General features: G+C 37.5%; 1 protein-coding gene across 1 annotated transcript in view; it reads right to left on the bottom strand.

Annotated features, from left to right (window-relative positions):
* ADAM18 (ADAM metallopeptidase domain 18) overlaps positions 1-26,056 on the bottom strand; it is a 108,635-nt gene that overhangs the window by 2,329 nt on the left and 80,250 nt on the right. The window contains exons 16-19 of the mRNA XM_010846438.1: positions 21,200-21,383; positions 17,252-17,332; positions 10,682-10,796; positions 2,466-2,622 (exon numbers count right to left, since the gene is read on the bottom strand). Of these exons, the coding sequence (XP_010844740.1) occupies positions 2,466-2,622; positions 10,682-10,796; positions 17,252-17,332; positions 21,200-21,383 (537 nt within the window). The remainder of the gene's footprint in view (positions 1-2,465; positions 2,623-10,681; positions 10,797-17,251; positions 17,333-21,199; positions 21,384-26,056) is intronic.

Genomic DNA, 26,056 nt, shown 5'->3' with positions numbered 1-26,056 from the left:
AATATTAAAATATTAAATATTTTAAATTTTTAATATTTAAAATATTAAAATAAGAAATATCTAATTTCCTTCATTCAAAATTAGACCTACATATATATGTTCAAGATTTTCAATAAAGGTGCAAAGGCATTTTAATGAATATAGTTCTTTCAACAAATGATGCTGGACTACTTGGCATACATTTGCAAAAATACAAACTTTATCACATATGTCATACTTTCAAATTTTACTTCAAATTTTGCACAAAAACTGCCTCAAAATGAATCATAGGTCTAAATATGCATTGCAAAGCTATAAATCTTCAAGATGAAAGCATAGGAGAAAACCTCAGTGACCTTGGGTTTGGTGGTAAGTTTTTAAATATAACAGCAAAAGCATAATCCAAGATGGAAAACAATGATAAAATTTAAAAATGTTTCCTCAGCAAAATATACTGTGATTTGAATGAAAATATGACACATATCTGAAGAAAAAAACCCCTCAATTTTTATCTGATAAAAGGAGAAGAGGGCAGCAGAGGATGAGATGGTTAGACAGCATCACTAACTCAATGGAAATGAATTTCAGCAAATTCCAGGAGTTAGTGGGGAACAGAGGAAACCAGGTTTTGCTACAGTTTGCTACAGTTGGTTTGCTACAGTTCATAGGGTTGCAAAAATTCAGACCACCCGGCTACAACAAATATGTGATAAAGGACTTATCTGCAGGATATCTAAGGACAATTGTGTGTATACATGTGTTGTACACATATATCAGACTCATATATCTGTCTGTTGTGAGGTTCTAGAAGCAATGAAACCCAAATAGCAAGGAGCAAACCTAGCATCTAGGTCTATAATATTGTTTTCCAATAAAAGAAACCAACAATCCTTGTAGAAAAGGCTGCTTCTAGGGCTGTGACAAGGAATATACAAGATAATTCTGAAACACCCTTTATAGAGCCTGAAAGTGGAGAACTACTCAAAACCAAAAACATACGGGGCACATTTAGCTGCCCTTTTTTTTTTTTTTTTTATAGATTTAAGTATAAAAAGAGAGAAAAATAATCTAACAGGTGTTTTCATGTTCTTAGGAAATACCTGACAAACACTACTTCCTCCAAGTTATCAAGATTGATATTATCAGTTCATAGCATTTGTCTTTGATGTGATGTGATGAGAATGATGTTCCAGCTCTGTGAACTTATTACCTAAACCCACAGCCCTAGCCTAATGCATGATGGAAATAAATATATGGCTATAAGATAAAACAATTTTTCCCATCTGGTAAAAATTATGTATTCAAAAGCTCCAGTATATACTTATAGAATAAACAAAGATGGAATGCTTAATGGTACACATCCCAGGTCTGGTGGGAGAGTTTGTAAAGGAACAGTCATTAAGGCTGGGACAGCATGAATTTTTAGATATGGAGCTGTATTCAGCATGTACATTACACAGGTTCCCTCAACAACATTACCTGTCAAGGCTTTCTTTGAATTCTCTTTTTTTCTTTTCCTCTGTAAAGTCTCATGATGGCCGATTGAGTCACTTTCTCTTTCAGTGAATATGATCCAACATTTCCCTAAATGATATACATGTGATGTGTGTATAATTGAGTATGTCTTCATAAAATGGGCTTCCCTGGTGGCTCAGATGGTAAAGAATCTGCCTGCAATGTGGGGGATCTGGGTACAATCCCTGGGTCAGGAAGATCCCCTGGAGGAGGGCATGGCAACCGACTCCAGTATTCTCGCCTGGAGAATCCTATGGACAGAGGAGCCTGGCAGACTACAGCCCACAGGGTCACAAAGAGTCAGACAGGACTGAGCGACTAAGCACAACACACAATAATAGTTTTCAAAGAAAATGTCACTTTGAGGCTAAAATCCTCATTCATGCTGTCACATATTGGGATTAATATAAAGGTTTCCTGCCTTCAATGAGTTAAAGAGTTAGGTCATCAGAAAGGAAGATGGACAAAAGTAAGAATATCACGCACAGGTTTATAAGAAACAGTGCCTAATTTCAGAGGAATTCTGCAGAGATTTTTTTAACAACATTTGAGACTACTAAAGAGATAAAAATATTTTGAGGTTCAAGGATTTATTAATGACATTTTTAATATAAATTCTAAGTTGGATAAAAAGGATTTCTCTGAAGGAAACAAACACTGCTACTTAATTTAGATCTACTTAGGAACTTAAAATGATATACCAAATATAGTTTTCTCATATTAAGTCCCTACTACACTGTGGAATATTCATCAGGAAAACAGTTCTAGAGCAGTTAAAATTTTGATTTGTCTTAATATGCTAATAATGAACTATTGGGAAAACAGAATGGATAAAAGGACATTTGTTTAGATTTTAAAATAGCACACATTCCATAATAAATATAACAAATATTATATAATTATGAATTTATGACACTGGTTAATGACTAGCACAATTTGAGATACTAAATTATTTGCAAAATCTTACTTACCCCTCATATTCCACACTCTCTTTGTTGCATGATTTTCTCATTTCATTTCGCTTCATGATCATAATGGTGAAAATTATGAAAAAGGGCAGAAAAATGTAGAAACTTAAAATAAGCCAGTTCTGATGTGTATTGTAGCTTTTTTTAGTAAACGTTGTATCTGGAAGTGAAACACAGAAATAAGTGGATATTCACTGAATGTTTGAATAAATTTCTATTTATCTCACTTTAATCATATGCATCCTGGAGGAGGGAATGGCAACTCACTGCAGTATTCTTGCGTGGAAAATTCCATGGACAGAGGAACCTGGTGGGCTTAAGTCCATGGGGTTGCAAAGAGTTGGACAGCAATCATATGCATACATGTAAAATCATATACATAATTGAAAGTTTAAGACCTTGTAAACTGTCATATATGAGAAAATAAAAGGGCATTTAAGCTCATACCCAAAACAATTGAATATTTTTCATAGGCTTACTCAGTTCAGTCAGTTCATTCACTCAGTTGTGTCCACTCTTTGCGACCCCATGGACTGCAGCATACCAGGCCTCCCTGTCCATCAACAACTCCTGGAGCTTGCTCAAACTCATATCCATCGAGTCAGTGATGCCATCCAACCATCTCATCCTCTGTTGTCCGCTTCTCCTCCCGCCTTCTATCTTTCCCAGCATCAGGGTTTTTTCCCAATTAGTCAGTTCTTCGCATCAGGTGACCAAAGTATTGGAGGCTTACTAGTCATCTTTTATGCATATTTTTAAAATATTATGATACTGTATATGCAGTTTGAATTCTGTTTAGTACACTCATCTTATTTATTTATTTTAAAGGTGGCATATTAGTTGGGGTTAAGTTAAAAATTTAGCAATATGCTGTGAAAAGCCCCCATCCACTGCCTTGCCAAGTCACATAGTTTTGCTCCTCAAAAGAAACCATTTTTAAATGACTATGTTTCTCCATCCAGTATTTATATTTTATACATGTGAATAAAATCCATTTCTATACCCATACTTGTGTCTGTATCTACCTATATGTAATGTGTGTGTGGTGTGTATTTTTTCCCTCTTGTTGACAGTCAACAATATAGTATGCCCTTTTGCTGTCTTAAAAAATTCAAATATTACACAATTCCCAAAAGTACACACGGAGAAGGCAATGACACCCCACTCCAGTACTCTTGCCTGGAAAATCCAATGGACAGAGGAGCCTGGAAGGCTGCAGTCCATGGGGTCGCTGAGGGTCGGACACGACTGAGCGACTTCACTTTCACTTTTTACTTTCATGCATTGGAGAAGGAAATGGCAACCCACTCCAGTGATCCTGCCTGGAGGATCCCAGGGACGGCGGAGCCTGGTGGGCTGCCGTCTATGGGGTTGCACAGAGTCAGACGCGACTGAAGTGACTTAGCAGCAGCAGCAGCAAAAGTACACAATAAATAAATATATTGGCAAATAATTAGAAAAATAATCCAGATCTCAAGACATACTCTGCTAGAGTCTCAAAAGTACACACCAGGAAATTTTCTAATCATAATTCTGTTTTCCAATTAAAATAAATAAATTTATATTTAAAAAAACCAAAACAAAAAAAAAAAGATATTGCTTTTCTCCATTACTATTTAGTTAGTAGATTTTTTACAGAAATGTAACAATACTAACAGACATGCATTCACGTCATCATTTTATAGCTCAGAGAATTTTCTAAATTGAACACATCTATGTAACCAGCACCAAATCCAGGAAAAGTAATATTACCAGCATCTCACTACCTCTAATCTACTTTCTTTCAGCCACCATCCATGGAAAATCACTAATCCATGGATCATTTTTGACAGATTATAACGGAGAAGGAAATGGCAACCCACTCCAGTGTTCTTGCTTGGAGAATCCCAGGGATGGGGGAGCCTGGTGGGCTGCTGTCTATGGGGTCGCACAGAGTCGGACATGACTGAAGTGACTTAGCAGCAGCAAACCAAACATTTGTAACTTTTCCAGTGGTTTTCCTAAGTGGTTGTAGGAATTACATTCACACTAGCAATGAATGAGAGTCTTGGTATAGCTTGTATTTTCCTTCTTTTATTATATAGTTATTCTTGTGAAGAACTGACTCATTTGAAAAGACCGGGATGTTGGGAAAGATTGAAGGCAGGAGGAGAAGTGCACGAGAGTACGAGATGGTTGGATGGCATCACCGACTCAATGGACATGATTTTGAGTAAACTCCAGGAGTTGGTGATGGACAGGGAGGCCTGGTGTGCTGCAATTCATAGGGTCGCAAAGAGTCGGACACTACTCAGCAACTGAACTGAACTGAACTGATTCTTCGTATATGATGAAATGTGAACACTATAACTGTACAATGGATAAGATAGAGCAAATGAGGCATGCACTTAAAAGATTATTTTTTGTTTTGATTGTTATGGATTTTCTTCAATTAATGTAAAATTCTTATCAGTATTGGTAGGGAAAATAAGTTTAATGTCTGAGATTTGACAACAAAATAGTGTGACTCTTGTATTTGATGTCATTTAAATTTTGTGATTTTTTAACAGATTTACTGTTATTTTAGATGCAAATACATGAATCTATTTGAGATGTATATTATATGTTGTGTATATATATATATGTTTATATCTATAAAACCACCACATCAGTCAAAAGACAGTTGACTCCTGAACGTTGCAGGGTTGGGGGATCCACTCCAAGCAGTCTAAACACTCATGTTTAACTTTAGCATTGGTCCTCCATATCTGAGGTCTCTCTGTAGTGCAGGTTCCACCATATCTGCAGCTGCTCACCCATGGATTTAGTCTACTTCTGATGCTACACTACTGTGGTATTTATTGAAATAAAATCTGTGTACAAGTGGATGCACTTGTTGTTCAGTCGCCAAGTTGTGTCTGAGTCTTTGCAACCTCATGGACTGCAGCATGCGAGACATCCCTGTTAATGCACAGAGAAGTTCAAATCCATGTAGTCCAAGGCTCAACTGGAGTGAATACATCCATCACCCACAAGTTTCTTCTTGCCCATATAATGCTGCTTTGCTGCCACTCCCAACACAAGCAACCAAATCAGCATTCTCTATTAGTTTAGGTGTTCTACAATTTAATATAAATAAAGTCACACAGTCTGTATTCATTTTAATCTTGCTTTTTTCACACAGCAGAAATGTTGACATCCATCCACATTGGTATTTTTAACAGTGGCTCATTCCTTTTTATTGTTCAATAGTATGCTGTTTTTTGAATATACCACACGTTGTTGATCCATCACCTGTTGATTTGTCTTTGGGTTGTTTTCAAATCGTATCTATTACATGTAAAGCTGTTATGAACGTTTGTGTACAAAGTTTTGTAGGGGTGAAGGCATTCTATTCTCTTGATTAAGCAGTAAAGTGACTGCATTACATGATAGGTGAAAGAAGCTAAGGGCTTCCCTGGAGCCTCAGTGATAAATTCACCTGCCAGTGCAGGAGACACGGGTTCCAGCCCTGATCCAGGAAGATCCCATATGCCAAGGAATAACTAAGCCCATGTGCTCTAGAGCTGGGGAGCCGCAACTACTGAGGCCCTCAGGCCCTAGAGCCTGTGCTCTGCAGTGAGAAGTCACTGCAGTGAGAAGCCCTCACGCCACAACTACTGAGCAGCCCCTGCTCACTCCGACTAGAAAAACCCTGTGCAGCAACGAAGACCCAGCACGGTCAAAGATAAATAATAAATAAATACGATTCTTTTAAGAAGAAGCTGAAACTGTACACTTTTACATTTCAACAGTAGTGTATGAGACACTGTCCTCCCATTTTGGCAAAACTTCATGTGGTTAGTCTTTAAAATTTAAATAAATTTTAAAAGAATGTAACAGTAATTGTGTAATTGTGTAACTGTGATTTTAGTGTGCATTTCTTTGATGAACAATGACATTGGGCATCTTTACATGTGCTTATCTATCATCTATATATCTTCTTTGATAAAGTATCCATATTTTTCCCATCTTTATTGGGCTGTTTGTTTTCCATTATTAATTGTCAAAGATTATATTGTGAATATAAAATTTGTATATATTCAGAATATAAATACTTTGTTAGTTATATACCTAACTCTAGTTATATACAAAACTCTTCAAGAGTTTTGAAGAGCAAAAGCTTTTCATTGTGATGATATCCAAATTTTCACCTTTCCTCCTTAGAATGTGCTTTTGGTATCACATGTTAAAAAAAATAATCATTTAATCCAAAGGCACTTAGGTTTTCTCATATTTTCTCTTCTGGAAGTTTTATACGTTTAGGCTTCACATTTTGGTGTGTGATCCACTTTGAGTGAATTTTTACACATGATGTACAGAATTCTTTTTTTCTGCATGTGAGTATATAATTGTTCCAGCACTTTTTGCTGAAAAAGTTATCCATTATTCACTGATTTGCTTTGCACTTTATGGAAAATTAGTTTTCCATGCATCTGTGGCTCTACTTCCAGTGATTTATTCTGTTCCATTGATCTACATGTCTATGTTAAAATCAATGTTACACTGCATTGATTATTGTAACTTTATAGAAAGTTCTGTAATTGGGTGATGTATTTTATCTAACATCACTCTGTCTCAAAGTTATTTTGACAACACTAGTCCCTTTGAAATTCTGTATAAAGTTTATAATCAGCTTGTCAATTTCTGCAAATGAACCTGATGGATGACTTGCAATGGGATTTTCCTGAGTGTATAGATAAATCCGGGGAGAACTGACCTTGTAACAAGTGTTTTCCAAACTCTGAACATAAATGTCTCTTCAGTTACTTAAATTTTCTTTAATTTATCTCAGCAATGGTTTGAAGTTTTCAGTGTACAAATCATGTACTTTTCCACTGAATTTATTTCTAAGTATTTTGTTTTTTATGCTGTCATGAATAAAATTGCTTCCTTAATGTCATTGTTGGATTGTCTCTTTTTAGTTTGTAGATATACAATTGTTTTTTGTATATTGATCTCATTTTCTTCCACCTTACTCTTTAGGTTTTGGTGACTCATTAGGATTTTTTCATATAGGATCATATTACTGTACAGAAACACTGATTTTCTTTTTAATCCATATGCTTTGGGGGGAAGGATATACTGACCAAACCCTCTGATATAAGTGGAAGTAATCTGCAGAGGCTTCCCTGGTGCCTCAGTGTAAAGAATCTGCCTGCTAATGAAGGAGACACAGGTTCTATCCCTGGGTGGGGAAGAACCCCTGAAGAAGAAAATGGCAACCCATTCCAGTATTCTTGCCCAGGAAATCTCACAGACAGAGAAGTTTGGTGGGCCACAGTCCATGGGGTCACAAATAGTGGGACACGACTCAGCAACTGACTGGTAAAACAACAACCTATAGCCACAGGTGAATGTATAGCCAGCTAGCCTTCCCTTTCCCCTGCCTTCCTTCCCGGCCACACACTGCTGTTTGTGGACAGAGTCAGGTCCTGCCTTCCATCACTGGTCAATGTTACCGTGTCCACCTGTGAATAGCCCCTGCAGTCATGTGCTTGTATGTTCCCAGCCTGACTCGTCTCTGGCTTCCACTGCATGTTCTGGGGTGAGCGTCCAGCCACAGGAGAGCATATCAACACCCATGGCCCCTGCAGCTGTTTGTCAGATCCAGATCAGGTTCTGCCTCTCTGACTGGCCCGCCCCACCATGCCTACTTGTAACCAGCCCCTGCCTTCAGCTCTGAACCTGCACACCCCCAGCAAGACCTGACCTCCAAGACAGTGCACACACCCAGGGGAGGAAGAGAACAGCTATAGGAGAGCATACTCTAGCTGTTTGTTAGATCCAGGTCACAATCGGACTTCTGACAGTGGTGGGCATCACTGTGCCTACCTGGAGCTAGCCTGTCCGATTGTGCACTGGCATGCCCCAGAACTCAATTTCCACACCTCATCACTGATTTCCCTTGTAGTATGCATTCGCAGAAGTAGAGTGTGAAGCAATAGGAAAGCACACTGACATTCAGGGCCATCGGAACAGCCAGTGAGCCAATAGTTGGCTCCAGCCATTGCCACCTACCCCAGCCCTGATCACTACAAACACATCTTCAACTGACATCTGCCACCACCTGGACACCTGCACTTGGGCCCCACAGCCAAGTATATGCATATCACTGTCTCCAGTCACTACCATTGCCTGAACTTGTCCTTAGCTATACTTTTAGACTTTAGGACTATTATCCATTTTGAGTTAATATTTGAAAGTTGTGAGGTCTGTGAGTAGGATAATTCTTTTGCTTATGGGTGTCCAGCTGTTCCACTGAAATGACACAAATACAAGAAAAATTTTACAAATGGATGCATATGAAACAATTTGGGCCATGTAGTCCAATAAGAATAAAATGCTCTCCTCCAATTAAAAATAAATAAATTAATTAAAAAGCAAACTAAAATGTTGATATAGGTAGAAACCAACACAATATCATAAAGCTATTATCCTCCAATAAAAATAAATAAGTTAATTTTTAAAAAAAGAAAACACTCATCAAATACAACTAAAATCTAGGATTTATTTTATTTATTTATTTTTGTTTAATTGCTGTGACTAGGACTTTCAATTTTGTGCTGGATAAAAGTAGTGGGCATAGGCATCCTTGTCTTATTTCTGATCTTAGAGGAAAAGCTTTCAGCTTTTAACTATTGTGTATGATGTGAAGAAAGCTGAGTGCTGAAGAGTTGATGCTTTTGAACTATGGTGTTAGAGAAGACTCTTGAGAGTCCCTTGGACTGCAAGGAGATCCAACCAGTCCATTCTGAAGGCAATCAGCCCTGGGAGTTCTTTGGAAGGAATGATGCTAAAGCTGAAACTCCAGTACTTTGGCCATCTGATGCAAAGAGTTGACTCATTGGAAAAGACTCTGATGCTGGGAGGGATTGGAGGCAGGAAGAGAAGGGGACGACGGAGGATGAGATGGCTGGATGGCATCACTGACTCGATGGACATGAGTCTGAGTGAACTCCAGGAGTTGGTGATGGACAGGGAGGCCTGGCGTGCTGCAATTCATGGGGTCGCAAAGAGTCGGACAAGACTGAGCGACTGAACTGAACTGAACTGAATGATGTTAGTTTTGGGTTTGCCATATGTGGACTCTACCTTGATGAAGTATAGTCACTCTATACCCACACTGTTGACAGTTTTATTTTTTTAAGATTTATTTATCTGTTTTATTTTTGGCTGTGGTGGGTCTTCATTGCTGAGTGCAGGCTTTCCCTAGTTTGTGATGAGCAGTGGCTCCTCTTGGTTGCAGTGTGCGGGTTTCTCACTGAGCTGGCTTCTCTTGTTGTGGAGCTCAGGCTCTAGGGCATATCAATTCAATAGCTGCAGTGGGTGGACTTAGCTGTCCTGTGGCATGTGGAATCCTTCCGGACCAGGGATTGAGCCCATGTCCTCTGCATTGGCAGGTGGATTCTTCCCACAAAGGAAGCCCTATTGAGAGTTTTTATCATAGATGTTGAATCAATGAATAGCAACTTGCCTTCATTCATGGAAACTAGAGAAAGTATAAACTTGTACTTCATCACTCAAAATGTGATTTACTATTATTTCCTAGTAAATACGTATACTTATATTTCGTCATACATTTTTTACATAAATTTCATTCAAAATAAACACCTTATCCTAGACGTGCTTTTTAATAACCTGTAAAGTTTTTAATAACATGGAATGCAAATAATTTGCATGATGTTCACCCATCCATATTTATTTTTTAATTCATGCTATGATGTTTATTAGGGTTTCCCAGGTGGCATTAGTGGTAAAGAACCTGCCTGCCAATGCAGGGTTGGGTTCGATCCCTGGGTTGGGAAGACCCCCTGGAGGAGGAACTGGCAATCCACTCCACTATTCTTGCTTGGAAAATCCCATGAACAGTGGAGCCTGCTGAGCCACAGTCCATAGGCTCACAAAGAGACAGACATGATTGAAGCGACTGAGCACACATGATGTTTATTGAAACTTGAGTACTATATTGTATTTTAGTAACTGAGTTGATTAAAACTGGGTGTCTCTGTGGAAAGCACATTGCAAATGTTATTTAACATTAATTTAATGAAAGCCACTATTCAAAGTAATTCTTTTAGTCACTTGGGAGATCATGAAAGATTTTAGTTAATAGTGTATTTCTTTATTTCATAAAGCATCCTATTTTGATGCTTTATTTTTAAAACATTCTAGAATTTAAAAGTTTAATTTCTACTCACAAGATTTATGATCATATCCATCATCAATACTTCCTCCTGGTGAACCAATGTGTAATTCACAATCTGGAGGTGTATAGTCAGGAATGCAATGACAATTGCCTAAATTATTACATATCTGAAACAGAAAAATGTGTAATTACTATGAATCATGATAGTCTCTGTATGTCATATATACTTACTTTCAAAAGAATAAAATCCCTGATCTTCTAAGTTTGTTGTTGTTCAGTTGCTAAGTTGTTTCTAACTCTTTGCCACCCATGAACTGTAGCACAACAGGCTTCTCTGTCCTTCATTATCTCCCTGAGTTTGCTCAAACTCAGGTCCATTGAATCAGTGATGCCATCCAACCATCTCATCCTGTTGCTCCCTTCTCCTCTTGCCCTCAATATATCCCAGCATCAGGGTCTTCTCCAATGAGTCTGCTCTTCCCATCAGGTGGCCAAAGTATTGGAACTTCAGCTTTAGCATCAGTCCTTTCAATGAATGTTCATGCTTTATTTCCTTTAGGATTGACTGGCTTGATCTCCTTGCTGTCCAAGGGACTCTCAAAAGTCTTCTCCAGCACCACAGTTCAAAGGCATCAATTCTTTGGGATTCAGCCTTCTTTATGGTCAACTCTCACATCCATACATGACTACTGGAAAAACCAGAGCTTTGACTATATGGACTTTTGTAGGCAAAGTGATGTCTCTGATTTTTAATATGCTATCTAGATGTGTCATATTTTTTTCCCAAGAAGCATCTTTTAATTTTGTGGTTGCAGTCACTATTCTCAGTGATTGTGCAGTCCAAGAAAATGAAATCTGCCACTGTTTCTACTTTTCCCCCACTGATTTGCCATGAAGTGATGGGACCAGATTGGAGAAGGAAATGGCAACCCACTCCAGTATTCTTGCCTGGAGAATCCCAGGGACGGGGAAGCCTGGTGGGCTGCCGTCTGTGGGGTCGCACAGAGTTGGACACGACTGAAGCGACTTAGCAGCAGATGGGACCAGATGTCATGATCTTCATTTTTTGAATGCTGAGTTTTAAGCCAGCTTTTTCACTCTCCTCTTCCATCCTTATCAAGAGTCTCTTCAGTTCCTCTTTACTTTCTGCCATTAGAGTGCTATCATTTGCATACCTGAGGTTGTTGATAGTTCTCCCAGCAGTCTTGATTCCAGCTTGTGAGTCATCCTGTCCGTCATTTTGCAGGATATGCTCTGCATATAAGTTAAATAAGCAGGATGACAATATACATCTTTGACATACTCCTTTCCCAATTTGGAACCAATCTTTTGCTTCATGTCCAGTTCTGACTGGCCTTTCCTGACCTGCATACAGGTTCTCAGGAGGCAGATAAGGTGGTCTGGTATTCTTATCTCTTTAAGAATATTCCAGTTTGTTGTGATCCACACAGAAAAAGTGTTTAAGATAGTCAGTGAAGCAGAAGTAGATGTTTTTGTTTGTTTGTGTTTTGTTTTTTTCTGGAATTTCCTTGCTTTTTCTATGATCCAATGGATGTTGGCAATTTTACTTCTGGTTCCTCTGCCTTTTCTAAATCCAACTCGTACATCTGGAAGTTCTCGGTTCATGTACTTCTGAAGACGAGCTTGAAGGATTTTGATCATAATCTTGTTAGCATGTGAAGTGAGTGCAATTTTATGGTAATTTGAACATTCTTTGGCATTACCTTTCTTTGGGACTGAAATGAAAACTCACCTTTTCCAGTCCTGTGGCCACTACTGAGTTTCCCAAATTTGCTGGCATATTGAATGCAGCACTTTAACAGTATCATCTTTTAGGATTTGAAATAGCTCAGCTGGAATTCCATCACCTCCATTAGCTTTGTTCATAGGTATGCTTCCTAAGGCTCACTTGACTTCATACTCCAGGATGTCTGGCTCTAGATGAGTGACCACATCATCATGGTTATCCGGGACATTAAGACTTTCTTATACAGTTCTTCTGTGTATTCTTGCTACCTCTTCTTAATCTCTTCTGCTTCTATCAGGTCCTTGCCATTTCTGTCCTTTACTGTGCTCATCCTTGCATGAAATGTTCCCTTGGTATCACTAATTTTCTCGAAGAGAGCTCTAGTCTTCCTCATTCTATTGTTTTCTTCTATTTCTTTACATTTTCCACCTAAAAAGGCTTTCTCTCCTTGCTGTTCTCTAGAACTCTGCATTCAGTTGGATATATCTTTCCTTTTCTCCTTTTAGGCCATTCAGGAATGACCTAAATCAAATCCCTTATGATTTTACAGGGGAAGGGATGAATAGTTTCAAGGGACTAGATCTGGTAGACAGAATGGCTGCAGAACTATGGACCGAGGTTTGTAACATTGTACAGGAGGTTTTGACCAAAACCATCTCCAAGAAAAAGAAATGCAAGAAGGCAAAATGCTTGTCTTCTAAGTTTATTAAAGACTATATATTGATACATAGTGCTTCCCTTGGGCTTGACAGTAAAGAATCTGCCTGTAATGCAGGAGATCCAGGTTTGATCCCTGGTTCAGGAAGATCCTCTGGAGAAGGGAATGGCTACCCACTCCAATATTCCTGCCTGGAGAATTCCATGGACAGAGGAGCCTGGCAACGATACTCCATGGGGCCGCAAAGAGTCGGAAATGACTGAACAACTAACACACAAAAGAGGGCCTTCATCCACTAATTAAGTCCCTCTCCACTGCTAAGCGCTTTCTGTTTTACATATATTCACAGATAAACACACATACCCACATCCACAAACATATAAATACTCATTCCCAGGTTTTTGACAAACAAACATCACTAATGAAAAATTATGAATTTATTCCCATACCTAAAGGTATAAATATAGGGCTAGCACATTTTAAGAAATAGACATTTATGGTTATTTCCTATCATTATATTGGAGACATTGTGTTTTGTCCATGTATGCTGATAATGACAAATTTGGGGGGTTTATAGATAATGCTGGGCTGGAGGAAGCACAAGCTGGAATCAAGATTGCTGGGAGAAATATCAGTAACCTCAGATATGCAGATGACACCACCCATATGGCTGAAAGCCTCTTGATGAAAGTGAAAGAGGAGAGTGAAAAAGTTGGCTTAAAGCTCAACATTCAGAAAACTAAGATCATGGCATCTGGTTCCATCACTTCATGGCAGATAGATGGGGAAACAGTGGAAACAGTGTCAGACTTAATTTTTTGGGGCTCCAAAATCACTATAGATGGTGATTGCAGCCATGAAATTAAAAGACGCTTACTCCCTGGAAGGAAAGTTATGACCAACCTAGATAGCATAATCAAAAGCAGAAATATTACTTTGCCAACAAAGGTCCATCTAGTCAAGGCTATGGTTTTTCCAGTGGTCATGTATCGATGTGAGAGTTGGACTGTGAAGAAAGCTGAGCACTGAAGCATTGATGCTTTCGAACTGTGGTGTTGTAGAAGACTCTTGAGAGTCCCTTGAACTGCAAGGAGATCCAACCAGTCCATTCTAAAGGAGATAAGCCCTGGGTGTTCTTTGGAAGGAATGATGCTAAAGCTGAAACTCCAATACTTTGGCCACCTGATGCGAAGAGTTGACTCATTGGAAAAGACCCTGATGTTGGGAGGGATTGGGGGCAGGAGGAGAAGGGGATGACAGAGGATGAGATGGCTGGATGGCATCACCGACTCGATGGACATGAGTTTGAGTGAACTCTGGGAGTTGGTGATGAACAGGAAGGCCTGGCGTGCTGTGATTCATGGGGTCACAAAGAGTTGGACATGACTGAGCGACTGAACTGAACTGAAAGATTATTGAAATTTTAAATTTATTTTCCCTACATATCAAAATTGATTTCAATAAAATGAGTTTTACTTATAATACTGTAATCCAAAAGTGTTCTTCTAATTTACACATCAATCTCTCTCTCTCTCTCTCTCTTTTTTTTTTTTGGTATTTAGTGTAGCCCGACTTCCCAGGTGGCCTTAGTGGTAAAGAATCTGCCTGCCAATGCAGCAGACACAAGAGATGTGGGTTCAACCTTGGTTTGGGAAGATCCCTTGGATTAGGAAATGGCAACCCACTCCAGAATTCTGGCTTGGAAAAATTCCATAGACAAAGGAGGCTTGCAGGCTATGGTCCATGGAGTTGCAGAGTTGGACACAGCTGAGCACACACATACACACACAACACTCTGGTGATAAATATTTTAATGTAAAATTTTGAAATTAAGACTAAAATATCATTTATTTCATATTTCAAATCTAATCCCCAAATTTTCCCCTATCCTGATTTAACATAAACAGCAGAGGTTACCATCATTACATTTTTACTAATGTAGTGAAAGAAAAAAGATGGTTAGCTAGAGCAGAAGCAATAAGCAAATAAATATTATTAAATTTTATTAAGTGAAGAATGACTTGCTATTTCAGACTAGATATGTAATTTGACTTTCTAGTGTTAGGTGTTTAGTTGGTAAATCGTGTTTGACTTTTTGTAACCCCATGACTGTAGCCCACCAGGCTCCCCTGTCCATGCGATTTCCCATGTAAGAATACTGGAGTGGGTTGCCATTTCCTTCTCCAGAGGATCTTTCTAACCCAAGGAGTTCTTAGCAGAAAAAAACGAAATGAAAACGTATACCTTAGTCACTTGTCAGTAATACTTCTAATGTCAGAAAATGAAGAAAAGTAATCTCATAGCATTCAGCACAAATAAAATGGAATTAAACTACCATCACATTTCTCTTTGACAGGACTGCAGGAAATAGAACAGTCCAACTGAGCTTACAAAGTTTTGGGAGAGCAGAACTAAAACTTAATAATTTTGTGCCAATGATTTTTTTTTAATGTGGAAAGACATTTTTGCATTGTTGATATGCTAGAACTTTAAATGCATACTGCACAAGATATATTTCTCTCTACTTTAAAGTGGTATTCCAGCACCCTATCTCTCTGATTAAAACAGATAAACAATGTAATGTCAGAAAAAACATTTATCTAGAATATAAAATCTAAATAGATAAATTCCCTATAATATAAATTTTAGAAAAAAAATTAACATAATAGACCAAATCTCTTAGGAACATCAAAGTAGCTATATTTTGGATTTTTTAAATAAAACTTTTTACTATAAAATAGAATGTACATAAACCTAGTCTTACTGGAATGTTAATTTCATAATGTATAAAGTATCAAATTATGACAAAGGTCCACCTAGTCAAAGCTATGGTTTTTCCAGTAGTCATATATGGATGTAAGAGTTGGACTAAAAAGAAAACTGATTGCAGAAGAATTGATGCTTTTAAACTGTGGTGTTGGAGAAGACTCTTGAGAGTCCCTTGGACTGCAAGGAGATTCAACCAGTCCATCCTAAAGGAAATCAGTCCAGAATATGCATTGGAAGGACTGATGCTGAAGCTGAAACTCTAATACTCTGGACACCTGATGTGAAGAACTGACTCATTTGAAAAGACCCTGATGCTGGGAAAGATTGAAGGCAGGAGGAGAAGGGGACGACAGACGATACAATGGTTGGATGGCATCACCAACTCAATGGACATGAGTTTGAGTAAACTCCGGGAGTTGGTGATAGACAGGGAGGTCTGGTGTGCTGCAGTCCATGGGGTCACAAAGAGTTGGACACAACTGAGTGACTGAACTGAACTGACATTTGAAACTAATATGATATTGTATGTTAATTACAGCTAAAAATGTATCAATAAACTGCAAACTATAAGTTTGGTTTGAGATTTTACAAAAAATATTGAGGCTGAAGGCTTAAAGTAGAGAATTGAACAAAGAAGAGCAAAAGATCAGACCAACAATGCTAACAATTAATGAAAGTAAAAGACAAAACATGAAAATGTAGCTATCCTTTTTGTTTACAGAAAAGTTTCATAGAAAATTCAAGACAAAGCAGTAGCATTCTATATCTTCTAAAAGCAACCAAGTAAATTGTAACACTGAATATTACAAAACTGAATACTGATAAATTTAATTTCATTTCTATAATGTTGACCGAATTATATACTGATTATCTTTTTGGAAAGCAGTGAAACAAGGGTCCCAAATTATACATTTTTAAGAAGTAAATATTAAATGCAAAAGTAACTACAAATCTGTATTGCCAGATTAAAATGGATAAACAGTTGAGAAAAAAATGTTTTTTGCATAAAGATACTTTCTAGTAGAAGCCTCTTCATAAAAACTTCAGAAATTCTCTATCATGTCTTTAAGAATATCTTCTGTAAAATACTATATAGCTTTAAATTTTAATTATGAAGAGTATGAGGAAGAAGAAATATGCCCACAATATAAGCAAAATATGCATTTATTTGCATGAGAAAATTATTTTTTTTAATTTAAATGTGTTACCAATTCATAAGTTTTGAATGCTTACAATAAATTCAGTACACATATAGTACAGTTCACTAAATAGTGTTTTGATCGATTGGTAATCAGCTGATTTTCTTTATATTAGTTAGCTATTCCTAGGCAAGCCTGGATAAAAGAGCAACTTAGATTTTCATTTCTCCCAAACAGGATAGATTTTTTATGTTGAATTACTCAAAAAATAACATAAAATTTAGAATTACAAAAACAAAAGTAGCTTACCCCATTTCCTCTGCATTTTATAGTGGCATTACAATTATATCCCATTAAAGGAACTTCTTTGCAGGTTTTATTTATACAATACTAAAACAAAACAAGCAAATATTTCATAGTTATTTACAAATCTGACACAAGGAATTAACTATATCATGTGTATACAAAAGAACAAAAGACATACTTACTGAGACTTTATATTATGCATCACTCTGATTTTGGAACAAAGATTCCGTCAATCCAATACAAAAATCCAAACAATAGTAAGAGTTAAAAAAAAAAATCTGAGAGTGTTCACCTTAACACAGTTTATGTAGTGATGCCACATGATTTTGGTTTTGATACTTACAATTGGGAACTGAAATGAGAATCACCATTATGGGAGTTAATGTTCTGCTATGAATAATTGGTTAGATTAATATTAATGATTTGTCTGCTCAAAAACTGGAAAACAATTTATTATTTTAGTTTTAGTGTAAAATATAAATTATTATTTTGGATGGTACATTATCATAAATCCTTGTTATAATACTAATTATAATAATCCATCAAGAGAAATATTTTAACCTAATATGCATTGCAAAACCCTAGTTATGTTGAAGTGGTTAATCAAGGGTTAAATTAGTCATTTTTTTTTCCCCCTCATTTACTTTTCTCTATTATTTAAGCTAAGCTTTTAACTTATTTCTCTTGACTTTTTAAAATACATCAGCATAACACATGATGAAGTCTTGAAAAGAAGAATGAAATTTAGCATTTTGCAATTATTTCCTGAAAATTAACATATAGCCAATGAATAAATGATGTTGTGTATACCAGTACATTTTTGCTCTTTCTCTTGGATATAATATTGGAAGTGCTAGCCAGAGCAATCAGGCAAGAAAATATGAAAAGCACACACATTATAAATAAACAAGCAAAATTATATCTTTGCAGGTGATATAATCTTGTATGTCAACTCTAAAGACTCCACATACACAAAAGTTTGTTAGAACTAATCAACAATTCAGTAAATTTGCAGTATAAAATATTAACATATAAAACTAAAGACATTTCTAAACAATGGACATTCTAAAAAGGAAATTAAGAATACCATTCAAGAAGAATAGCATCCACTATTATTAGACAATTAAAATTAACCAAGAAGCATACACTGAAAACTGAAAGAAATATTAAAAAAAAAATTAAAACAGAAAAATAAAATTTATCCTGTGTATATGGGCTGGAAGACATAATATTATTAGTATATCAATACTATCCAAAACATCTATAAATTCAATGCAATCTGTCAAAATTTCAAGACAGATTTTTTTTCATAAATAGAAAAACCCATCATAAAATGCACATGGAATCACAAGAGAGTCTATATAGCTGAAATGGTCTTTACAAAGAACAGAATTGGAGGACTCACACTTCTTGATTTCAAAACTTACTGTAGTGTTCACTTCAGCAGCACATATACTAAAACTGGAATGACACAGAGAAGATTAACATGGCCCCATAGTCAAGGCTATGGTTTTTCCTGTGGTCATGTATGGATGTGAGAGTTGGACTGTGAAGAAGGCTGAGTGCTGAAGAATTGATGCTTTTGAACTGTGGTGTTGGAGAAGACTCTTGAGAGTCCCTTGGACTGCAAGGAGATCCAACCAGTCTATTCTAAAGGAGATCAGCCCTGGGAGTTCTTTGGAAGGAATGATGCTAAAGCTGAAACTCCAGTACTTTGGCCACCTCATGCGAAGTGTTGACTCATTGGAAAAGACTCTGATGCTGGGAGGGATTGGGGGCAGGAGGAAAAGGGGACGACAGAGGATGAGATGGCTGGATGGCATCACCGACTCGATGGACATGAGTTTGGGTGAACTCCGGGAGTTGGTGATGAACAGGGAGGCCTGGTGTGCTGCGATTCATGGGGTCACAAAGAGTTGGACATAACTGAGCGACTGAACTGAATTGAACTGAACTGAAATTGCTAAAGTAATCAAAAGAACATGATATTGGTAGATATATAGACCTGCAGATTAATATAACAATCTAGACAATCCAAAAACAGACTCACGAAAATACCCTCAATTCATTTTTTTGACAAAAGTCCAAAAAAATGAACCTCAACCTAAACCTCAGGTTAAAGTAAATTAACTGAAAATAAACCAAATGTAGAACAAACTTAAATGTTAAACACAATATTACATATTTTTAGAAATAAAAAAATCTGTGAGACTATCTTCATGACCCAGGGTTATAACTAGGCTTATTAGACTTGACACAAAACACATGTTCCATGAAAGGAAAAATTGACAAATTGATATCATGAAAAGCTTTTCTGTATGAGTTTCTCCACCATGTAGATTGCTTTAGCAAAGCAAGCAAGCTGAGAAGGTGAGAGAAAGAAAGTGCATGCCAAACAGAAGTCACTGTCTTTTCTAAAACGAATCTTATAAATGACACTCCATAACTTTCACCATCTTCTCTTTCTTAGAAGCAGTCAGTATATCCAGTGCACACACAGACGAGGAGGATCACATGGGGAGTGAGTATCAGGAAGTGGGAGCAGTGGAGCCATGTTAGAAGGTGCTGACCACAAGAAGCAAGTTCCCAAGGGGATAGGACTGCTCAACGCAGACAGAAAAACCGGCTGTTTGATTAACCATTTTAAGAACTGCCTTATGATCCAGCAATCCCACTGCTGGGCATACACACTGAGGAAACCAGAATTGAAAGAGACACAGGTACCCCAATGTTCATCACAGCACTGTTTATAATAGCCAGGACATGGAAGCAACCTAGATGCCTATCAGCAGATGAATGGATAAGAAAGCTGTGGTACATATACACAATGGAGTATTACTCAGCCATTAACAAGAATACATTTGAATCAGTTCTAATGAGGTGGATGAAACTGGAGCCTATTATACAGAGTGAAGTAAGCCAGAAAGAAAAACACCAATACAGTATACTAATGCATATATATGGAATTTAGAAAGATGGGAACAATAACCCTGTGTACAAGACAGCAAAAGAGACACTGATGTATAGACCAGTCTTATGGACTCTGTGGGAGAGGGACAGGGTGGGAAGATTTGGGAGAATGGCATTGAAACATGTATAATATTATGTATGAAACGAGTCTCCAGTCCAGGTTCGATGCATGATACTGGATGCTTGGGGCTGGTGCACTGGGACGACCCAGAGGGATGGTATGGGGAGGGAGGAGGGAGGAGGGTTCAGGATGGGGAACACAGGTATACCTGTGGCGGATTCATTTCGATATTTGGCAAAACTAATACAATATTGTAAAGTTTAAAAATAAAATAAAATTTTAAAAAAAGGTTTTGTTTTATTTTTAATACATAAGTACTAAATGCCATTTACATAAAACACTGATTTACAACTGCTGCCTTATATTTTCTGGAATGTGTGCATTCATATTTCAGACTGACTCCCTTAGCTTCTGAACTATTTTTCTTCTCCCTTTGTTTTTTAGCTACATAAATAGTACTACATGTATATCTCAACATGAGCTCGTACATTGCTATAGCTGTGCTCTGCCAGTACAGACTTCTGGTTTGGGTCCTCCAAATTTCTCACACTTATATTTTGACAATACAGATAAAATATGAATGCTCAATTATGTTTTTTCTGAAGCAGGAAAAATTAAAAACACAAAATTAGAATTTTATGATTTAAAACCATCAGAATTCAAAGATCTAAACAGAATCAACTGTCAGTAGACTCCTGTGCTTAAAAATGCATCTTGTCCCTGAGGACTGATGACAGATTAATCCAATGTTATTTGATTACCGAGGCTTGGTTTAATAATCTTTTCCATATCATACGGGAAATAAATGGCAGCGCCAGGTTCAAATCCTTTCTGTATGATTGGGATAGTCATCGTGGAATATAGTAACTGATAATTCCATAATCTAACACAGGTACATGCAAGTGAACATGGTTTGTTACCATCTGTGCTCCACACACGGTGCCATCAGCCACATAGGTATAGTCTCTTCCACCTGATCTCACTGATGACGCAGTAGTTACGCACAGAAGTCCTTGAGAATATGAATAAATGGCAGATCGAACATCACTTCTATAAGTACTATTTTGTGGCCAAACACAAGCTAATTTTCCACAAAGAACATCCCTGGAGAGGGGAAACAAAACAATGTCTTATCATTCTGTCCTTTAATGAAACTTAAGTTTTAAATAAGTATTGTATCACATCAGTGATAACATAAGTGTTGTTTAACGAATAGTAAAAAAATCAGAAGAATGCCAAATGTCGCTGTGCACATCTGAATGTGATACAATTAACTGGCACAGCAGTAGCAGGATTGAAAACTACACAATGAACTCAGATGTTCAGACATGACTTCATTGCCTATTTTAGTACTCAGTTTTGTTATCTAGCCCATTACATGGATCACACTCAGAAAATTCCTCACATGCTCCCACTTTGATAAAGCTTGACCAGGCTGCTGGTTTGTTACTCAACGTTTGTTGAGAGTGACTGACTGCATTTATTTATACTTTATGCATATTTTGAGACCCTTCTAATTATGCTTATTGTAATGGCCATGATCTTTAGTCAGTAAATCTATTTAATATACAGACTGTTCCTTTTGATCCCAAGATTCTTTGAATATGTTCATATTTCCAGTCATTCTGTATTCCTTTCCTGAGAATTCAGAAACTTTTAGACCCCATATTTGGCATAAGCCATACCAAAGTTTATCCCATAAATAGTTTATTTACCTATCAATGGGTAGAACACTGGCTTCTCTAAGAGACTTCCAATATTCCTAGTTTATGCCCTGGAAAATAATTGATGTCACTTCTTGCTCTTGGAATCACTCAAATCTACCAACTCTCATCCTCAATTGAAAAAACAATTCTTAGTTATTGATATGTGTTTGTTGAGCATGTCCCTGTTATCTCTCCAAATGTCTTTCATTCAAAAATCTCATCCCCTTGTTCTAAAAGACCATGGAGAGGCTTTGTGTGTGTGTGTGTGTGTGTGTGTGTGTGTGTGTGTTTTTAACGATTTATTTATTTGGCTTTGTGGCTTGCAGGATCTTAGGTCCCTTGACCAGGAATTAAGTCTGTACCCTCAGCAGTGAAAGCATGGAGTTCTAACTATTGAACTCCTGGGGAATTCTCCATGGGAGGTCCTTTTAAAATAACAGAGATTAGTTTAATGGTATCAAGAAGTGAGGGCTTCTCAGGTGGCACAGTGGTAAAGAATCTGCCTGCCAAGATGTGGGTTCAGTTCTTGGGTTAGGAATATCCCCTGGAGTAGGAATGTCAACCCACTCCAGTATTCTTGTATGGAAAATTTCATGGACAGAGGAGCCTGGTGAGCTACAATCCATGGGGTTGCAAGAGTCGGACATGACTGAGCATGCACGCATCGTGAAGATTGAAATGAGAGTGGGATTCCATTTCCAAATCTTTTTCCAAGTTTCTCTCCTTCCAGTCTCATTTTTCTTGTTTCTCAGATTGAAATAACTCTTTTTATTGATGCTCTATTCTCTTCGTATAGAATGTATCTCAAAATATCTTAAACCGACTTTACATGATAAATCTTTTTCTAGTCTGGCTATTGAAATACAAACTCCTCTTCCAAAGTCCATTCTCTCAAAATTTGCATTTATGGTTGAATTCTTGGAACTGGCAATCTGCTTGAATTCCTGGAATCTGATGAAAGCAGATGAATTGAGCTATTGAATTTCAGTGTCATCTAGTGATTTTATTTTGGGAAAATTCATATACTACCATCATCTCAGATGAAGTCCATGTAAGTCATGCTTGCTAACTTACACAATTCCTTCCACCTTTTCTTTTCCTTCTTCCATATCTTAGACAAAGGGTGGCATGCATACTTCTGGTCATCAGAGAGAGATTGAGGCTGACTTACCACCAGATCCTGCCTCTGTGGGCATCCACTGTGGTGTAACTCAGTCTGCTCTCAATTGCTTTCTAATAAGGTGTGGCTGATTATATTCCATCTTTTAGAGATTATCAGGCTCTCTTCATGAGATCTCCCTTCATCAGCATTCACTTCATGATTCCAGCCTTCCTCTTTTAATCTGTTAGTTTTCCAGTGTTGGGGCACGTGGGAAATTCTGCATTCTCTACACATCATAATTAATCCATAGCAGACTCATGTGGAGGCAGGTGGTGGAGGATACTGTCTTAGTCCCATTGAACTAAACACCGTCTTCAGCCATTTGTAGTTTTCGTAAAGGAACCAAGTTGCTTTTTAGCCATGCTGAGTGTGGTGTTTACCTAAGAGTTTTACAAATTTTTTTTTTCTGATTTTGTCCTGGGATTTAAAGGAAGTCCTACTTCCTTCTGGAGCATTTGACTTTATCTGAGTTTTTTTTAACATGTTCTTCCCACTCTCTGTTTTTTTTTGTTTTTTTTTTTTTTAATCAACATCGTCTTTATGTCCTCTCTTACTTCTTAAATCTGGCTCTGTTACTATTCTTTAAGCCACCTTAAGGTATAGTCACCACCAAAAAACTGTACCTATGTGTGAAACTTGATGAATTTGGAGATAAGGACATGCCCGTGAAATTATTAGCATCATCAAGGACATAAACATATCCATCACTTCCCAAAGTTTCCTCTTGCCCTTTGTACTATAATCATTATTTTGTGGATGTGGTGAGAACAGTTAATAAAAGGTTTAACTTTAGGGAAAAGTTTAAGTATACAATCAGTTCAGTTCAGTTGCTCAGTCGTGTCTGACTCTTTGCAACCGCATGAATCCCAGCATGCCAGGCCTCCCTGTCCATCACCAACTCCTGGAGTTCACTCAAACTCACATCCATTGAGTCAGTGATGCCATCCAGCCATCTCATCCTCTGCTGTCCCCTTCTCCTCCTGCCCCCAATCCCTCCCAGCATCAGAGTCTTTTCCAATGAGTCAACTCTTCGCATGAGGTGGCCAAAGTACTGGAGTTTCAGCTTTAGCATCATTCCTTCCAAAGAACACCCAGGGCTGATCTCCTTTAGAATGTACTGATTGGATCTCCTTGCAGTCCAAGGGACTCTCAAGAGTCTTCTCCAACACCACAGTTCAAAAGCATCAATTCTTTGGCACTCAGCCTTCTTCAAGTTCAACTCTCACATCCATACAAGACTACTGGAAAAACCATAGCCTTGACTAGACGGACCTTAACATATTTTTAAAAGCTATAGGAATTAAGTTGTATAGTAGATTTCCAGATAAAGCTGCTATCATTTTCTAGCTTTATTGAGGTATAGTTGACAAATAAGATTATAAAGTATTTAAAGTGTACAAATTGATGATGTGATACATGTGTACATTGTGAGGGTTTTCCCTGATAGCTCAGTTGTTAAAGAATTTGCCTGCAATGCAGGAGACCCCGGTTCAATTCCTGGGTCAGGAAGATCCACTTGAGAAGGGATAGGCTACCCACTCCAGTATTCCTGGGCTTCCCGTGTAGCTCGGCTGGTAAAGAATCCACCTGCAATACGGGAGACCTGGATTTGATCCCTGAGTTGGGAAGATCTCCTGGATAAGGGAAGGGCTACTCACTCTAATATTCTAGTCTGGAGAATTCCATGGACTGTATAGTCCATGGGGTTGAAAGAGTAGGACACAACTGAGTGACTTTCACTTTCACTTTACATTGTGAAATGATTCACCCTGTTAGGTGAATTAATACATTGAACATTTCACTTATTTATCCTATTTTTTGTGTGTGAATACATTTAAGCTCTACTCTCAGCAAATTTTATTTATATAATAATTATATAATTCTATTGCCTAATTATGTAATAATTATATAGTATTTTCACCATGTTATACATTAGATCTTCAGATCTTATTCATCTTACAACTGAAAGTATGTATCATTTTACCAATTTCTGTTTTCCACTGGCAATTACTTTTCTACTCTCTGTTTCTATGAGTTCATTTTGATTATTACAGCAGCATTATAGCAAACAGAAGCGACAAGAGAAGGCATTATTGCCATGATCTTGATCTCAGGGGTAATACTACCAGCTATTACTGTTAAGTGTAGTGTTAATTATGGGTTTTCCATTTATTGCTTTCATTATGTTGAGGTACAGTCCTTCTACACTAATATGAAGAGAGTTATTATAATGAAAGGATGTTGAATCTAGTCAAATGCTTTTTCTATACCTACTGAGATGATCATATGATTCTTACCCCTTTTTTATTAATATGGTATATCGCATCGATTGATTTGTGGATAAGAAACCATCCTTATATCCCCGGAATATTACCCACTGGATCATGGTTTATGTTCCTTTTAAAGTATTATTAAATTTGCTACTTTGTAAATTTTTTCATCTATGTTCATCGAGGATATTGGCCTCTTATTTCTCTTCTGGTAATATCCTTGTCTGTTGTTCCATATCCAGTTCTAACTGTTGCTTCCTGACCTGCATATAGGTTTCTCAAGAGGCAAGTCAGGTGGTCTGGTATTCCCATCTCTCTCAGAATTTTCCACAGTTTATTGTGATCCACACAGTCAAAGGCTTTGGCATAGTCAGTAAAGCAGAAATAGATGTTTTTCTGGAACTCTCTTGCTTTTTCGATGATCCAGCGGATGTTGGTAATTTGATCTCTGGTTTCTCTGCCTTTACTAAAACCAGTTTGAACATCTGGAAGTTCACAGTTCCCTTATTGCTGAAGCCTGGCTTGGAGAATTTTGAGCATTACTTTACTAGCATGTGAGATGAGTGCAATTGTGTGGTAGCTTGAGCATTCTTTGGCATTGCCTTTCTTTGGGGTTGGAATGAAAACTGACCTTTTCCA

Source organism: Bison bison, unplaced genomic scaffold (assembly GCF_000754665.1).
Source record: "Bison bison bison isolate TAMUID 2011002044 unplaced genomic scaffold, Bison_UMD1.0 scf7180017864236, whole genome shotgun sequence".
NCBI lineage: Eukaryota > Metazoa > Chordata > Mammalia > Artiodactyla > Bovidae > Bison > Bison bison.
The sequence above is the reverse complement of the archived record's forward strand: the minus strand, read 5'-3'. Positions and strand labels throughout refer to the sequence as shown.